This window comes from Calonectris borealis, chromosome 13, assembly GCF_964195595.1.
Source record: "Calonectris borealis chromosome 13, bCalBor7.hap1.2, whole genome shotgun sequence".
Classification (NCBI taxonomy): Eukaryota; Metazoa; Chordata; class Aves; order Procellariiformes; family Procellariidae; genus Calonectris; species Calonectris borealis.
This window is the reverse complement of record NC_134324.1, coordinates 5,266,792-5,280,859: the sequence shown is the minus strand read 5'-3', so window position 1 is coordinate 5,280,859 and position 14,068 is coordinate 5,266,792. Positions and strand designations below refer to the sequence as shown.

Genomic DNA, 14,068 nt, shown 5'->3' with positions numbered 1-14,068 from the left:
TCTTTAAAATTGTCTGAAATGCTCTTTGCTACATGTCCCAGCTTCAAAAGCTCTACAGGACTTCAGTGTTCAGACCAATTATATTTCTGGGCTAGGGAATATAAATTACTTTGTAATAAACCTTTCTTTCAGGAATAAAAATAACCATACTAATGCAGTCAAGTGCCACGATCCATGATTGACACTCAATCTAAATGTATTCTTTGATAGCTAAAAGAATATAATTTTGGACTTACCTTTTTCTCCTCCCTGTATTTCCTCTTGAAAGGAAGAAAAATATTACATACAGTGTATTTGGGGGAAAACCAGCTAGGATTATTTAAATCTCTATCACTATCATCCAATATTAGAAAGCTAAAAGCAAAATTAAAATCAAGAACACATTATTATTATAAAAGCTTCTTTAATATTTTAATTGTGTATTTTATGACAACTTAAAACCAGGAAAAACTGAAACTACCTCTTCTATTTTCAAAATATATCTTAAACACTGGAAATCTTCATCCCTCCCAAAAACAGAGGTCATAGAAAAATGAGTTGGACAAAAGAAAAATCTGAGAGCTTTGTGAATATTATCATATGCCTTTATTTTTTCTTTTCTTCACTGAACATTTTGAATATAGTAGTATTTTTTTGATCGTCTCGTGTTTATGTGAAAAAGACAGCTATTCGTAAATAACTTGGAATTTTTAATAATAATAATAGGAATAATTTTAGTATTTGCATGCAGTCTGCTGGAAACATAATTCAAGGTTTCTCATGATAGCCATCCAACATACAAGTAAAATTTGTATTACTGCATCCATTACAATAACTAAAAGAAGCAGAAAAAAATAATCCTCACAAAATTATTCTGAAACTAGAATTACTATGGATCCAAAGAATTTTTACAATCCATGCAGCAATACAGAGTACCATTAGTTAATTTTCTTCTAGAACTTGTGATAATTTTTTAAAATTTGGTCCAAAAAAAAATGGTCTTTAAATGTAATATGTTTCATGCTTGAATGGTGATGGCTCTTGCTGCCTTTAGTAATAAGGTTCTTATTTAGTAATATAGGAGTTTAATGACAAACTTTTTAACTAAGAAAATTACCAAAAAATTAAAAATCTTGTTGGATACATTGGCGATGACTACTATATCACGCAGAAAACCAAAGTCAGTTTCACTAACATAATTAATAAATAAATGGTCTGAAATTCAGAGACCTATGTTAGGTCATTCTTTAAAGATAAAAGAGGGGCGCCAAAGAGAAACATCTTTATTCATAGGTACTGACACCGAATATGTAAAAATAATGTACCTGCACAATGGCAGTAAACTGTCAGGGCATTTTGAAAAGGCTCCTACCTCTTTCCTTTGTGACATACAAAATATGAAGTCTTTAAAATATTGTAGATTTTGAGACAGTAGTAAAGATTATGGGTGCAGTATAATTTGTCCTAAGTGCACTGTTAGCAATCTGCCAGAATAAAAGATGTCCCATAAATAAAATTGCTAAATATATATACACACTCTAAGCCACAATTTTTTCTTCTACTGCATCTAAGAAAAAGTTCCCAGAAGAGGTAGTTTGTTAGCACTGTTCTCACCTATCAGATCTGGGGAAATATAACAGTTAGAAACCTGGAGGTCATATTTGATCCCTAAGTATTTTGTGGGGCCCTGATTTATGCAAAGCAGGTAGGACAGATGAATTTTCAACAGCACAGGAAAGAGAGACACAAAGAAATCAGGTGACTTATCACAGAGTCAAGAATAGGCTTATACACCGCTCGTTGGACAGCTGCAAGATCAGTGTTGTGTCCTGCTAGCTGTATTTGGTAGCTCCAAAAAAAAAAAAAAAAGATGACAAACAGCTAAAAATGAAACAGTTATAAATACTACTCCAGGAACGATGTATTAAGCAGTTAGCTGTTTAAGAACCTACTAGTAAATGCAATAGGAAAGACAGACAGACATTTATGAAATGGCAGCTGATGACTGCGTGGGGATTCCCAGACTTACCAGTGAAAAACACAGTAACGCATTGTGGCACGACACGAATCTGTTACCATTTTAAAACATTGCAAACAACTTACTGTGGTAAAGCTCCACAATTACAAGTGAGCAAACAACTGCTATCTTTTTGGAACAACACACAGGTTAGGGAAGTATAAAACCAATGGCAAACAGGAACGTGATGAAATCTGAGGCCGCTGAAACTTTTGCAAGTTGCCTGAAAATCATCATCAAGTCATGAAAACTTAGCAGAGATCTGCTGAATTCCTCACTCTTCTGTGTCCTTGTGCTTTTCATTACACTGTAAGGCATCAAGAGCATCTTAATACTTTAGGAAAGCACGCAGTGATGTCGTCCTCTTCACCTGAGTACTTCAGTGGCAAATTTGGCGTTCATTTCCATATACAGTTTTCAAATCTTTTCTGATTTTAAAAACTGTATATATGGGTTAAACAATGATCAGGAGTTGCTTTTATAATTGATAAAAGCACTTACTCCTTAAAAGCACTGATAAGTTTGTTTCATTTCAGACTGTGAAGGTATTGATTTTTCCAAGACTGAATTTCCATGTTAGATTGTCATGAGGAAAGCTAATGATAGCTGTAGAAATTAAAATTTCAATTTAGAATTTTTTACTTACATATATTTTTAAATAAATGCCCCAGGAAGAGTGTGAAATATGTTGAGATGCAGTGCACATTTCTGCTATCCTAACTCAAATTAATTTTCCAAGTACTGACATACACAAGAAATCTACATGCAGCTGTAACAACAGCATACTCTGTACTGATATCCAATTAAAACTGTTGTCTTCCTGCTTGCATCTTGTAGAAAGCCAAAAATAGAGAAAGCCAAATCAAATAAAAATAATAGTTTCTTATCCTCTGAAACTGAGGAGGATTTTATGGCAAGCATAACACAAGGAAAAGTTAAAGACTCAAGGCAGCTTCTACTGAAATCGAATGAAGTCTTGATCAAGTGACCAGTAAAACTCAATCATGGCTTCAGTTTTAACTTTCAGAGAGATCTTCCTAGAGAATTTTACTGTTTGTCTGCACTTATAAAATGTTTAGCCAATAATTTTTTGCAACTAACTGGTGGAAAAGAAATCTCATCTTCAACGACCCTTCAGCACTTTTTGAAATATTTTTGACTGTCTGTGTTCACAGGCTTTATAAACCCTCACAAGTCTCAAATTCTCTTAAGCCAGACTTATTTTGAGCTTGTAACACTGATTTGTTTCTTTCCTCCAAGTAGCTCATAAGATATAGCTATCCCAAACCAAATAAGCCCATGAAAAGAAAAAAAAAAACTGTCATCCAGGTAACCATCACCAGCATCTAAACGTACAGAAAAGGGCAAAAAGAAGTTTTCAGTACACTGTTGCTTATGTGAAACCTTCAAAGACTTTCAGAAAGTTCAGTTAATGAGTGAGCTTACTTTAAAACTTGTAACACACACATGACATATGGAAAACACTATTTCTGCCATACATTTTACACCTGTAGTCAATTCAGATACTGCCAACATTAGAAATTTTGACAACCTGTAAAGATTTAAAAAGTATTCATAAAAAAAACCAAAATTAAGTCAAGTTTGGTAAAGTCACTTGAACATGAAATACAAATTAACTGATTTTGAACATGATATTTAATACTTTTCTATACATTTTCCTCAGAGGTGCATTACATTGCCATTGCATAGTAAACATAAAAATTCGCCATTCACATGAGGATATTCCAATGTAACTGCTTAAGAATACCACACATTTTTTGTAACTTTGCTTGACATTGCATATTTGCAGTTCCAATATCACGCATGTATGCAAACCAAACTATAATTTTATTGAGATACATGGGGTTTTTGTTACTGCTTTTATTGTGGTTTACTGTTGAGAGCATTATAGATTGCATCACTGGCGATATCTTTCCATATAAATGAAACTGAAGTTTTTACTCAATGTATTTTGGGAAAATATTAATTTCTAAGTGTTGTGTATATACTTGGTTTCAAGAGGACTACATAAACAAATCCTTAGTCTATTAGGCTCAGAAAGCATCACCAAATCTGTGTTAACTATCATACTGATCTGTCTGGACATCAGCAAAAGATAATATTCATATAAGATAGATGAAGTGAAGATCTCCATTTGACAGATTTGTGCCTTCCAGCTTGAGTCTATCATCCTTCCCACACAGAGACATGCTAAGTTATATATTATTGTTTCATGACAGCTAGTGTGAAAATCAGAGCCTTGAATGCAAAAAGATACACCAGCTTGTCCCTCATCCTAACTCACTGAACTTACACTATGCCTGGAAGCAAGACTTTCTCCTCCAGTCTTCAGTCAATCCCCCAAAGGGATATCAGGATAATGGAACCTGACAGTTTTACAGTAATAATGCCATAAACCACCCTAAAGGAGCCTTGTATCTACCAACAAGAAGCAATTGCCTTGACTCTTGACTCACTACCAGCAGTCAGTAGTAGAGTTTTATCCACTTAGAGACACTAATTCACAGCTGTAAGAACACAAATCAGATATTTTCCCCTTTAAAAATCTTACCCAGTGACTTTTTCAAAACAATGTTCATAGATTACCACTTGTCTGTCCGGATCTCTCTAGACAAATTACTACTAAGCAATATTTTTATTCTACTACAAAACCTTCTCATAAGGATTATATACTTTGGTATTTCGGATAGTAAGAAAAATGGGTAAATGAAGAGGGCTTTGTAAGAAGCTGGATGTTGAACTACATCATAAAATAATGAAAATAGTCTTATGATGCAAAGATGATGTAAAAAGATTTTGAGGTAAGGCAGCTATGTAAAGTGACGAGATTTTGGTTTGTTTGTTGTTTTTTTTTTTTAATTCCTTATGTTCCTAAAGTTAAGTAATTGGAAAAAGAGTGAGAAGCATATATATTTCACTATGTGTCCAAGGATAATGACAAATGTAAGGGATAAGAATTCTACCTATAAATATTTATAATTTCTCTTTCCCTCAGTCCACCTTCCAAGTTCTCCTGTAATTACTAATAGAAAATAAGATCAAAATGAAAGTTATTTCTCCCTTCCATACATTTGCAGGGGAGCTTTTCAAGATTTTAGGATGCCACTTAGCACTCATAAGCATCCCTCAAGTTTCTGTATCTCATTTTATAGCTTATTTCAGCTCATGTCATGTTATCCACAAACCCAGAACTACCTGACCTAGACAAAAGAGATTATGGTAGGGAGCCAATTACTTTTCACCTAAACTGAAAGCTGGGTAAACTCTCTAGTCCATTCTGTTTGAACTCTTTCTCATTACTTCAATGTATCTTTTCTATCAGAAGGAAACTGGTAACAAGAAAATTCTGCACATCTTTGATATTAGGATTTATTTAACATTAAGAACTTTTACAATTTGCAATACTAACAGATTTTCCCCTCTCTTCCCTCAAGAGCAACATAACGGGTTACCTAAATATATCCTGTCCCAAGTCATTTAATGTGTCCATTAAAGCATTTATCAAACACTTGCTGTGCACACCTAAATCTTTATTGGATAGGTTCACTACAGGTTTCTTTCGTGGCAAAGTACTGGGGTAAATAAAAGTTGTGCAGGGTAAGTTAGATTAGTATACATGTGAAAACAAGACAGAAATGCACGGGGGAGAGGGGACTGTTGCATAAAACAAGTTCAGAAACAAAGCTGTTGTCAGGCCTAATTGTACCTATCAGACAAAAGCCTGAGTGAAAGGAAAATCATTAGCTTCTGAAAATATACTTTCTTTTCAAGAACTCATTTCTAGAGTAAAGGACACTTACTTATGAAGTTAACTCTCAAACTGTTGTATCAAAGTTATTACTTCACCTGAAGCCAACTGACCTCAGGTTTCCCCAATCAGAGCTCCAGAGAATCAGCATCTGAAACTCTACACAAAGGTACTAAGGGCAACGTTAACTAAACCACATAATCGGCAGGAAGTGTTATGTATTTGTGAATAGTTTTACACTTTGTAAGGCTCAATCTTTCAAAGAATTGAGCCTTTTTACAAACGCCTGAACTTCCCTATAGCTGAAGACTTTCAAATCTAGCCCTGTTGTGCAGCACATGACTACTTCCTGAGTAGAATAAAACAAACAGAATAAAAAATCCTAAATTACTAGGAAGTTAGGTGCATCAAAACGTAACAGAAATCTGAAACAGCACGTCAATCTCTAAAAATGTATATTAAAGGAGATAAACTAAGTTTTACGAATATCTACTTGAAGTTGGCCATCTCAGCAAACAGTATTCACAAATCTTCAAGAGACTGCTGAAATTCTTGTGACTTCAGATGGTAATTGTCCACATCTCAGTGGAAAAGACAAGGAGAGGGAACCATCCATGTGAAAAAACTGAAGCTATGTTATAACATTAAACAAATACACTGATCTTCTAGCAGGAGCAGAAAGGGAAAGATGTTTCAGTTCTGACCTATTCCCCGCTGCCACTGTGGACTTAAGAAAAAAAGTACTTAGCATCATACAAAAGACAGCCTGCCTGCCCGAGAAAACCTCTCTCTTCTAAAGGGCAGCTAAAAGTTACCTTAGAAAGACAACATGTCCAACTCTCCATATTAATTAAATTACAGGCACTAGAGGGTGACCTTAGAGCTTGACCGGAGTGCAACTCCAGAGCAAAAAAATTCCTAAATCTATTTTTGAACTCCCTAAATCTATTACTTCCCCATCTATACTGGTACATGAAATGGAAAAGAAGACACAGTACTCTTCTGCAAATATATGAAATATAATCCATATGAGCCATTACAATGAACACGGAAGTTAACCTGTCCTGCAAAGTTATGCTGAATTAAATCCCTACGCTAATTCAATCAAGGGACTGTAAAGCAAGAAAAACAAGCCACGCCCCCATCCAAGCAGAAACTCAAAATCTCAGTCTAAGCTACATGTCAGTGGGAGGAGAAAAAAAAAAAAAGGCAAACAAAAAAACCAACCCTCAAATGCTTTTTTAACATACATCTTATTTTTACCTTGTATATAAGCACTGTCAGATCTAGGATTTGTTTTAACAAAACCATCATTTCTCAGTTTTACGTTCAAACACATAAGTACTATTGTTACCTGGGACATCAATATGCATGTAATTGATTTTTGTTTTAGTGTCTGTGAATCTTGAAATATCACTAACCAATTAGCCTTTCTCCAATGACAAGAAAGAAATACTGGAAAGTTATTGTTGTTATCTTATCAGGAAGTCAAGAAATTTCCTATCTGAATCATGTATTTTCCTGAGTATATGTAAGTTTGTAAAATGAAAATTCTTGGGATCTTGAATAGCCACCTTTTACAATTCAACCATATGTCCCTTACACAATTACTAGACAGGGTTGCTAATAAAAAAGAAATTAGAAAGTGCAAAAATACTTTGGTACTGGTGGGTTACTATAAATTTACAAAGGATTTTTGATAACGGGAGAGTAGTGAAGTTGGAATTTACCTTATCTTATTAGTGTCTAACTGCAATATTCAGTAAGACCTGACAATATTAATAAATGTCAGTTTACATGCAGAAAAAGCTCTATCTTGGCAGTTTTTTCACAGAAGGCAGATGTTGATAACAACCACCCCAGGCTTTCTGTGACCTATTTAAAGGGCCAATATAACACTTCATTGTCCTCTCATGCTGCTGAAGCCTACATAGAAGAACCATCCACGTTAATTTCAGTAAAATTATCTGAGATGCTCCCTCATTCAAACATGGTTTGAAAGTAAAAGTGAGGGTTGCTGCTTCAGCTTCCATTTAAAGAAATGAAAGCATAACAAAGGACAGAAATGAGAGGTTCAAGCAGCTGATGCTTGGGACAGTGAAGACGATCTGGAAGACCATCTGGTGAACACCTGTGTTAAGAAAATATAAGTCTGTGTCACTGTGCACTGAGTTTGCAGGGACGTTAACTGTGCTTCCTTCCTTTCTACCTGTGTACTGAACCACTCAGATAGCGTTGGTGTAACATTAAAACACAAATAGGCCATAGAAAAGTTTTGTTTGTCCTCCTCTACTGTTAGGGCTTTTGACTATCAAATCTGTATCGCTGCTTACGACATGATTATTAACAATGATTTCATTTTCTGATGTAACTACAAATCTAGTCTTACTCTATAATTTTGATTTAACTACCTTCCTAGGTTTCATTTTACATAAAACACATCTCTTTCCATTCTCAGTTTTCATAGTGACATTAGTTACTTGATCCAGAACTAGTGTGAGGCTCAGAAATAACCTAGTTGCAAAAGCAGGCTTGAAATCTGATGAAGATTTGCGATCTCCATATTCCACGGGCCATGGAATTGATAAACTGTATCAGAAAGAAGGGGAAAGCTTCTACTGAAAGACATCACAAGAGATGATTTACAGTAGCAAGAGGTAACTCTCCTCATCAGAGGCAAGACTGACATGTTGTGAGACTGAGTAAGAATCTATTTTGTCAGATTACAGAGGTATGAACTGACAGCTACAAAGAGATTATTATATTATACCAGAAGTAATGCACCAGCTGCTTCTGATAAGTAAATACAGGAAAATTATTGTAATAAGAAAAAGTAATGGAACTATAACTAACACCAATCCAATTTCCCCCCCAAACTGTAAGAGATGAGAGCAACAACCTATTAGCACACAGAATTAGCTCACAGAAGAAAAAGCTGTGCTCCTGTAAGAGCAGAGTTATGCTTTCACTCTACTCCACTGAAAACTGGGTATTGTTGTGCCTATGCAACATCTAGTGTATGTGGTATACTAGTTGACAAGAAATGCTAAGTAATCAATAAAAAGAATTTAATTTAAAACATGCACTTATACGAATCCTTTTGGACGGATGAACGTGACTCTCCATTACAGTGCTCCGAGCTGGAATTCTATTCAAAACCTGCTCTGAAACAGCTCCCGTTTTTAACATCTAAAACAACAAAGAAATGCTTCACACTAAAGTCTCCATAGTCAAAGCAGCGGCCTGTGACACCTGTAATTTCTAAGGGTATTAATCAGGTTATACTGAATATTAGCTTCCCTTGAACTCAAATATAAGTGTACTGAAATAGTGTAATCAACAACAGCATGTAAGTATTTTTAACACTGTGGTGGTATTGCCCGACACAATGCACATTTTACATCAGTATGTAAGCAATGTGAATGCCCTGAAGAGGTGAACAAAGACCCGTAGGCTTAGCTGCCTACCGGGGTTAAACCAGAACATTAGTGTTTGTAGATTCATCCTTAATCAGAAATCACTGCTTATTAACATTTCAAATTAAAATTTGCTCTTGCATCCTGCTGTTTTAACATATCACTTCTGTTTATGAATGCCTGTCTCTCTTTTTCCCTATCATTCCCAGTTTATACTTTAAGTAGTTACCTCAACTGAGATAAAATCATTGTTTGCCCATCTGGCCATTTCTTTGTCTGAACTACTTCACTATCTGTCTTAGCTGCCCCTTCTATCACCTCCTACTATGAGTGTTATGCCATCTTTCTGTCCAATCTAGACTTGGAGTCATTTCTCATTCTAAATGTTTTTTTTTTTCTTTTATTTTTAAATCACATCTAATTAAGTTCTCCCTCTCTAGCCTTGTTCATAGTAAACACTGTTTACCATTTGCCATTTGAACCCTTAATATCATCCTACCCAGGGTCAGCTTCGGGCATTTCAGCCGAGAAACATGATCTTTTGTATTTCTTTGCAAATTGATGCAAGTCATTTTCTAAATAAGGAAACAGTAAGTGCAACTGAAAAGCTATCCAAAAGACATGTTTGGATCTTCCTTCAAAAAAAAAAAATTAAAAACACTGTTTTCCATAGAAAAGTGCTCTCTTGTATTAAATATATGAAATACTGTGTTACGAAACTTCCAAGTAATGCCGAACCCAAAATACAAGAATACCTTTTTTACGATGTTTTGTTTTCTTCTATTTTAGAAGGATTTTTAGAAAGAGATGGCAGATTAAAATAACATGAAAGTCTCTGATATAGTTAAAAGATCTTATCATTAATCATCTACTTTGCAAAAGAAACTGAATACAAAATCACAAGCAACCTCTTTCCCACACTTTGAGAGGGGCAGTAAGGCAAGTGTAACAAAGTGAGGAAATATTGTGACACATGAAAGTTACCTTCCCAGTGAGATACAGAGTTACTGAAAATGTGTTACAGACCTACAAACTATTCAGCTGGGTTTGTAGTGAGAAGTTTATTCTTTTTTAAAAATTGTTATGGCAAAATCTCTTTATCTTCTGGCAAAATAGGCCTGGCTTCACACAGACAATAAGCATATTTTAGCGAAACTTTTTTAAAAAGTTAAAGTAACTGAAGAACTTCCTTTTCATTGCACAGCTTTTTGCTGTCAATTTGCTATTACTTTCTCTAAAATATAGAGCAACATACTTCACTCTGTGCTGCACGCATTCTAAAGCATCAGCCTTTGTGTTTCTACAAAGTGACTTGCATATCTTATCATCTCCCACTCCTCTGCCATCCTCCAAGTATGCTGCCCTGCCCATCACCTTCATATCTAGTGCTTCCCAAAATTCCCACAACACTGCCATATCAGCCCTGCTAGACTCATCCTGTTCAGAAGGCAAGACAGTTTCACATGCTGCAGTTTCCCCACTTTCCTGTTTGCTGGTTATAAAAGGATGGAGAAGGTCAACACACATCACAAGCCAGAAAACATTAGTATCTTCAGAGCATACCCCAAAAAACAGCATAAGATAACGCACATGAGAAGAGCGTTTTGGGAGAAAAGGCAAGCAACATCATCCTTGTGTGCCTGTCACCCTCCCTCCTAGTATTTCAGTGTTACTCCGGAAAGAATTCTCAGGCATCATCACTCTTCCCTTCCTTTTTCATCTCCCTATTCTTCCCCAGTGACAGATGGATCTTTGTATATGCTACATTCCCTGCCTGCTCACCAGAATCGTTCATTTCTACTACTTTTTCCTCCCTCTTCTTACATGATCACTTTTGGTATTAACATTGTAAAAACTACCAATGGAATAACATCTGGGCATTACTATTCCAAATAGTGGCCGGCTGTCATAAACCGCTTCTTGGTTTTACAGATACTTTCCAAGGTGTGTGAAATTGCTGGCTTATTTGAAGGCAGTGAATTTATTACTCAAAAAGTACCTGACCAACAGGCATGCAAGAGAAAAATGCAATTAATTCATTTAGGAGATCTGTCTATAGGGTTGTGATTTTAGAAATTATTTTGGTTGCGGCATATCTAACACAAGAATTCAGAACTTTCAGTCCATACCTCTGTGTGTTCATCCACATCACCTTTTTTTCCCTTATGTGGCAAAAGCAGTTTTTCAGAGACACTGGAATAAAGATGTAACTGGTTTTCTTTCTATTTCTTTTTTTTTTATTTCCTAACTCAAATACCAGATTTTTTTTTAAGTTATTTGCATATCTCTCAGTGAAACCGGGCTCTCTGGCAGACCATCTCATCTCACATTAGATGTTTAGACAAGGTCTTACACCCTACACTACTTTTGGTACAGAGCTGTAGCTTGTATTTTAGATGAGCTCCCACTTGTGTGATACAAATATGCTATCATTCTGCTGATCTGTTACACTGTTTCTGAACACACAGTCCAAAAATAAACTCACAAAACAAGACTGCTATTGTGGTGATCTGAACTGTTGCTCACTCAATCCCAGGGACTCCCGATTTTGCTGTTTTCTATTTTTTTTCTTTTCCTAGCATAACAGCACATTTCTCTCAGATATATTAACTAACATTTCTCTACTCAGACCATGTATTATTTTGCCACATTTTGTCTGTAGGCCTGGCTTTTTTATTATTTTCTACTCCTACTGTTATTTATTTAATATGCTGTTATTCGCTTCCCAGATTCTCATTTAAAATGCCAAAGACAACTGCATCCTACTGGACACTCTGGTTAGCTATCTAAAAAAAAAACAACCCACAAATGTGTATCTGTCTGCTCTCAGTATAAACTAGGAATTTAAAAGTTTCAAAGACCTTACTACAAAGACCTCAAACTTTGTAGTAAGTTCTTGAAAAGTTTTAAATTCCTAGGCTACACTAGGCTTTCAAGCAATATATTGGCCTATATATTCTTCCAGTCAGTAACGATTGTCAGGTGTCAGATTGGTTGCCAAGCAACTATCCAATAGTTCCCTATTCCAAATCAAGGGAAGTGAAAACATTTTCAGCTTCCCACATAATAACCCAACATTTTTAGGATAAGTTCCCTTCTTGTTCTAAACTCTCTACTTAAGTAAACTTAAATGAAAGTAATCCTTTATTTAGCAATCACACACTCTTACACACCACGTTTACTTGTTATTCTTTTGTTCCTTAATTGCAGTTCTCCTGTGATTTGCTAGAAAGGGTAAAAGAAGCAAGAATATGAAATATCTGCTCTTACAAGGCCATTTACACTGCTATCCTTGCATTCATGCATATCTTGGGCTTTCTCCAGCCCAGACATTATGCCCACCCAAACATTACAAAGCTGCTTTGACAAATGAACTCTTTTTCATTCTGGAATAGCTCATCAGTATAGAGATGAGCATCACATCACATAAGCTTCTGGGCTAAATTCTACGGCTCAAATCTAGCAGTCACACAAGAGGGAGACATAAACCCAATGCAAAATATTGTTGCACTTGGCACTGTCATGTTGGTGGTAATAAGAACACATCTTTAATGGGCTAAGACGACTGTTAGCCAAAGTGTACAAACACTCTGAATGCTGGTGAAGAGTTCATGAAGACATGCACGTTTCATCACACTGTTACACAGATGGACATACACATACATAAACTGCTTTCCACAAAGTGAAGATATGATGCACTAGAATGCACTCAAAGGTATAGATTAACATTTCAAGATGGGTATTTGCAGTGTACCACTACTGTGGTACACAGCTTCATATTTCTGTTGGGTTGATGAGGACTGGCAACATTTGTGGGAAGACAGTAACACACAGTAACATAGAAGAATGGAAGAAACCCACCTTAAGGAGTTCATAATGTTGAATACCATTCACACCAATGTCCGGATCGATGGCAGATGGGACAGAATAGCGAGAGTTAATTGCTGTGTTTTCAGGGATAGAGATGTTAATAACTGTTGAGGGGAAGAGGGGGGCATTGTCATTTATATCCTCGATTAGGAATCTGATCTTGACCAGTCTGAAAACTTCATCAGGCAAAACAGCAACCTCCACCTCATAAAAGCAGCGATTCTCACTAAAGATGCCAGAGCACAGCTTCTCTCGGTCTATGCGGTTTGCAGTTGTGAATATCTCACCAGTGTTCTCTTCCACCCGTACTAATGGTACATCTCCAGTCTTATACACAAGCTTGAACTGTAGCGGTGAGGAAAGGGGCACATCTGGGTCCAGCGTTAGGTTGAGGTCCTTGAGCAAATTGCCAATGAGGACATTTTCAGGCAGTTCTTCCCGCACGGTATAATTCTTCTCCTGTGCGCCAGATTGAAATACAATACAGGCTAATAAGACTGCCAAGAGGTAGGTTCCAGACAGCAAGTCCATCTCCAGAATGACTAATGAGTATTCGTGTAGAACACCACGAGTAGCTGGAAAAAGGAAAAGAAAGAAAGAAAAATTCTTAAAAATTTACAGAATGCTGTGTTCTTAAAGTGATGGAGACATGAAAGGAGTGCCTTTTCTATAGCAAATAACCTCAACTGTTTGAAAACCCTATTAGTAAAGTGATATTTGACTTAACAATCCTTCATAAAATATATAAAATTTCTTGCACAAGTTTTTTACTTAAAAGTGGAGAATGAACTGTAAGCAATTTCGTATAATTTTAAATCTGGTGATGTCTGCTCATATATGAGCTAAGTACTCGAGATACCAAAACCTTTGAAGTGAGACGCAGATTTGTTCTGGGCTGAAGAAAAGAAAATTTTGTACTTTTCAACCTAGTTTCTGAATAACAATATATTCTCCTCTCAAGATTGTTAACAACCTCAAGAAAGATGGAAGTAGAATGGGATGACTTATAGGTACATA

The 14,068-nt window shown here is 35.9% G+C and overlaps 1 protein-coding gene across 1 annotated transcript in view; it reads right to left on the bottom strand.

Moving 5' to 3' along the window:
- Window positions 1–14,068, bottom strand: part of PCDH11X (protocadherin 11 X-linked) — an 81,281-nt gene that overhangs the window by 16,894 nt on the left and 50,319 nt on the right. The window contains exon 2 of the mRNA XM_075162695.1: window positions 13,043–13,626. Coding sequence (XP_075018796.1) covers window positions 13,043–13,582 — 540 coding nt within the window. The 5' untranslated portion in view covers window positions 13,583–13,626. The remainder of the gene's footprint in view (window positions 1–13,042; window positions 13,627–14,068) is intronic.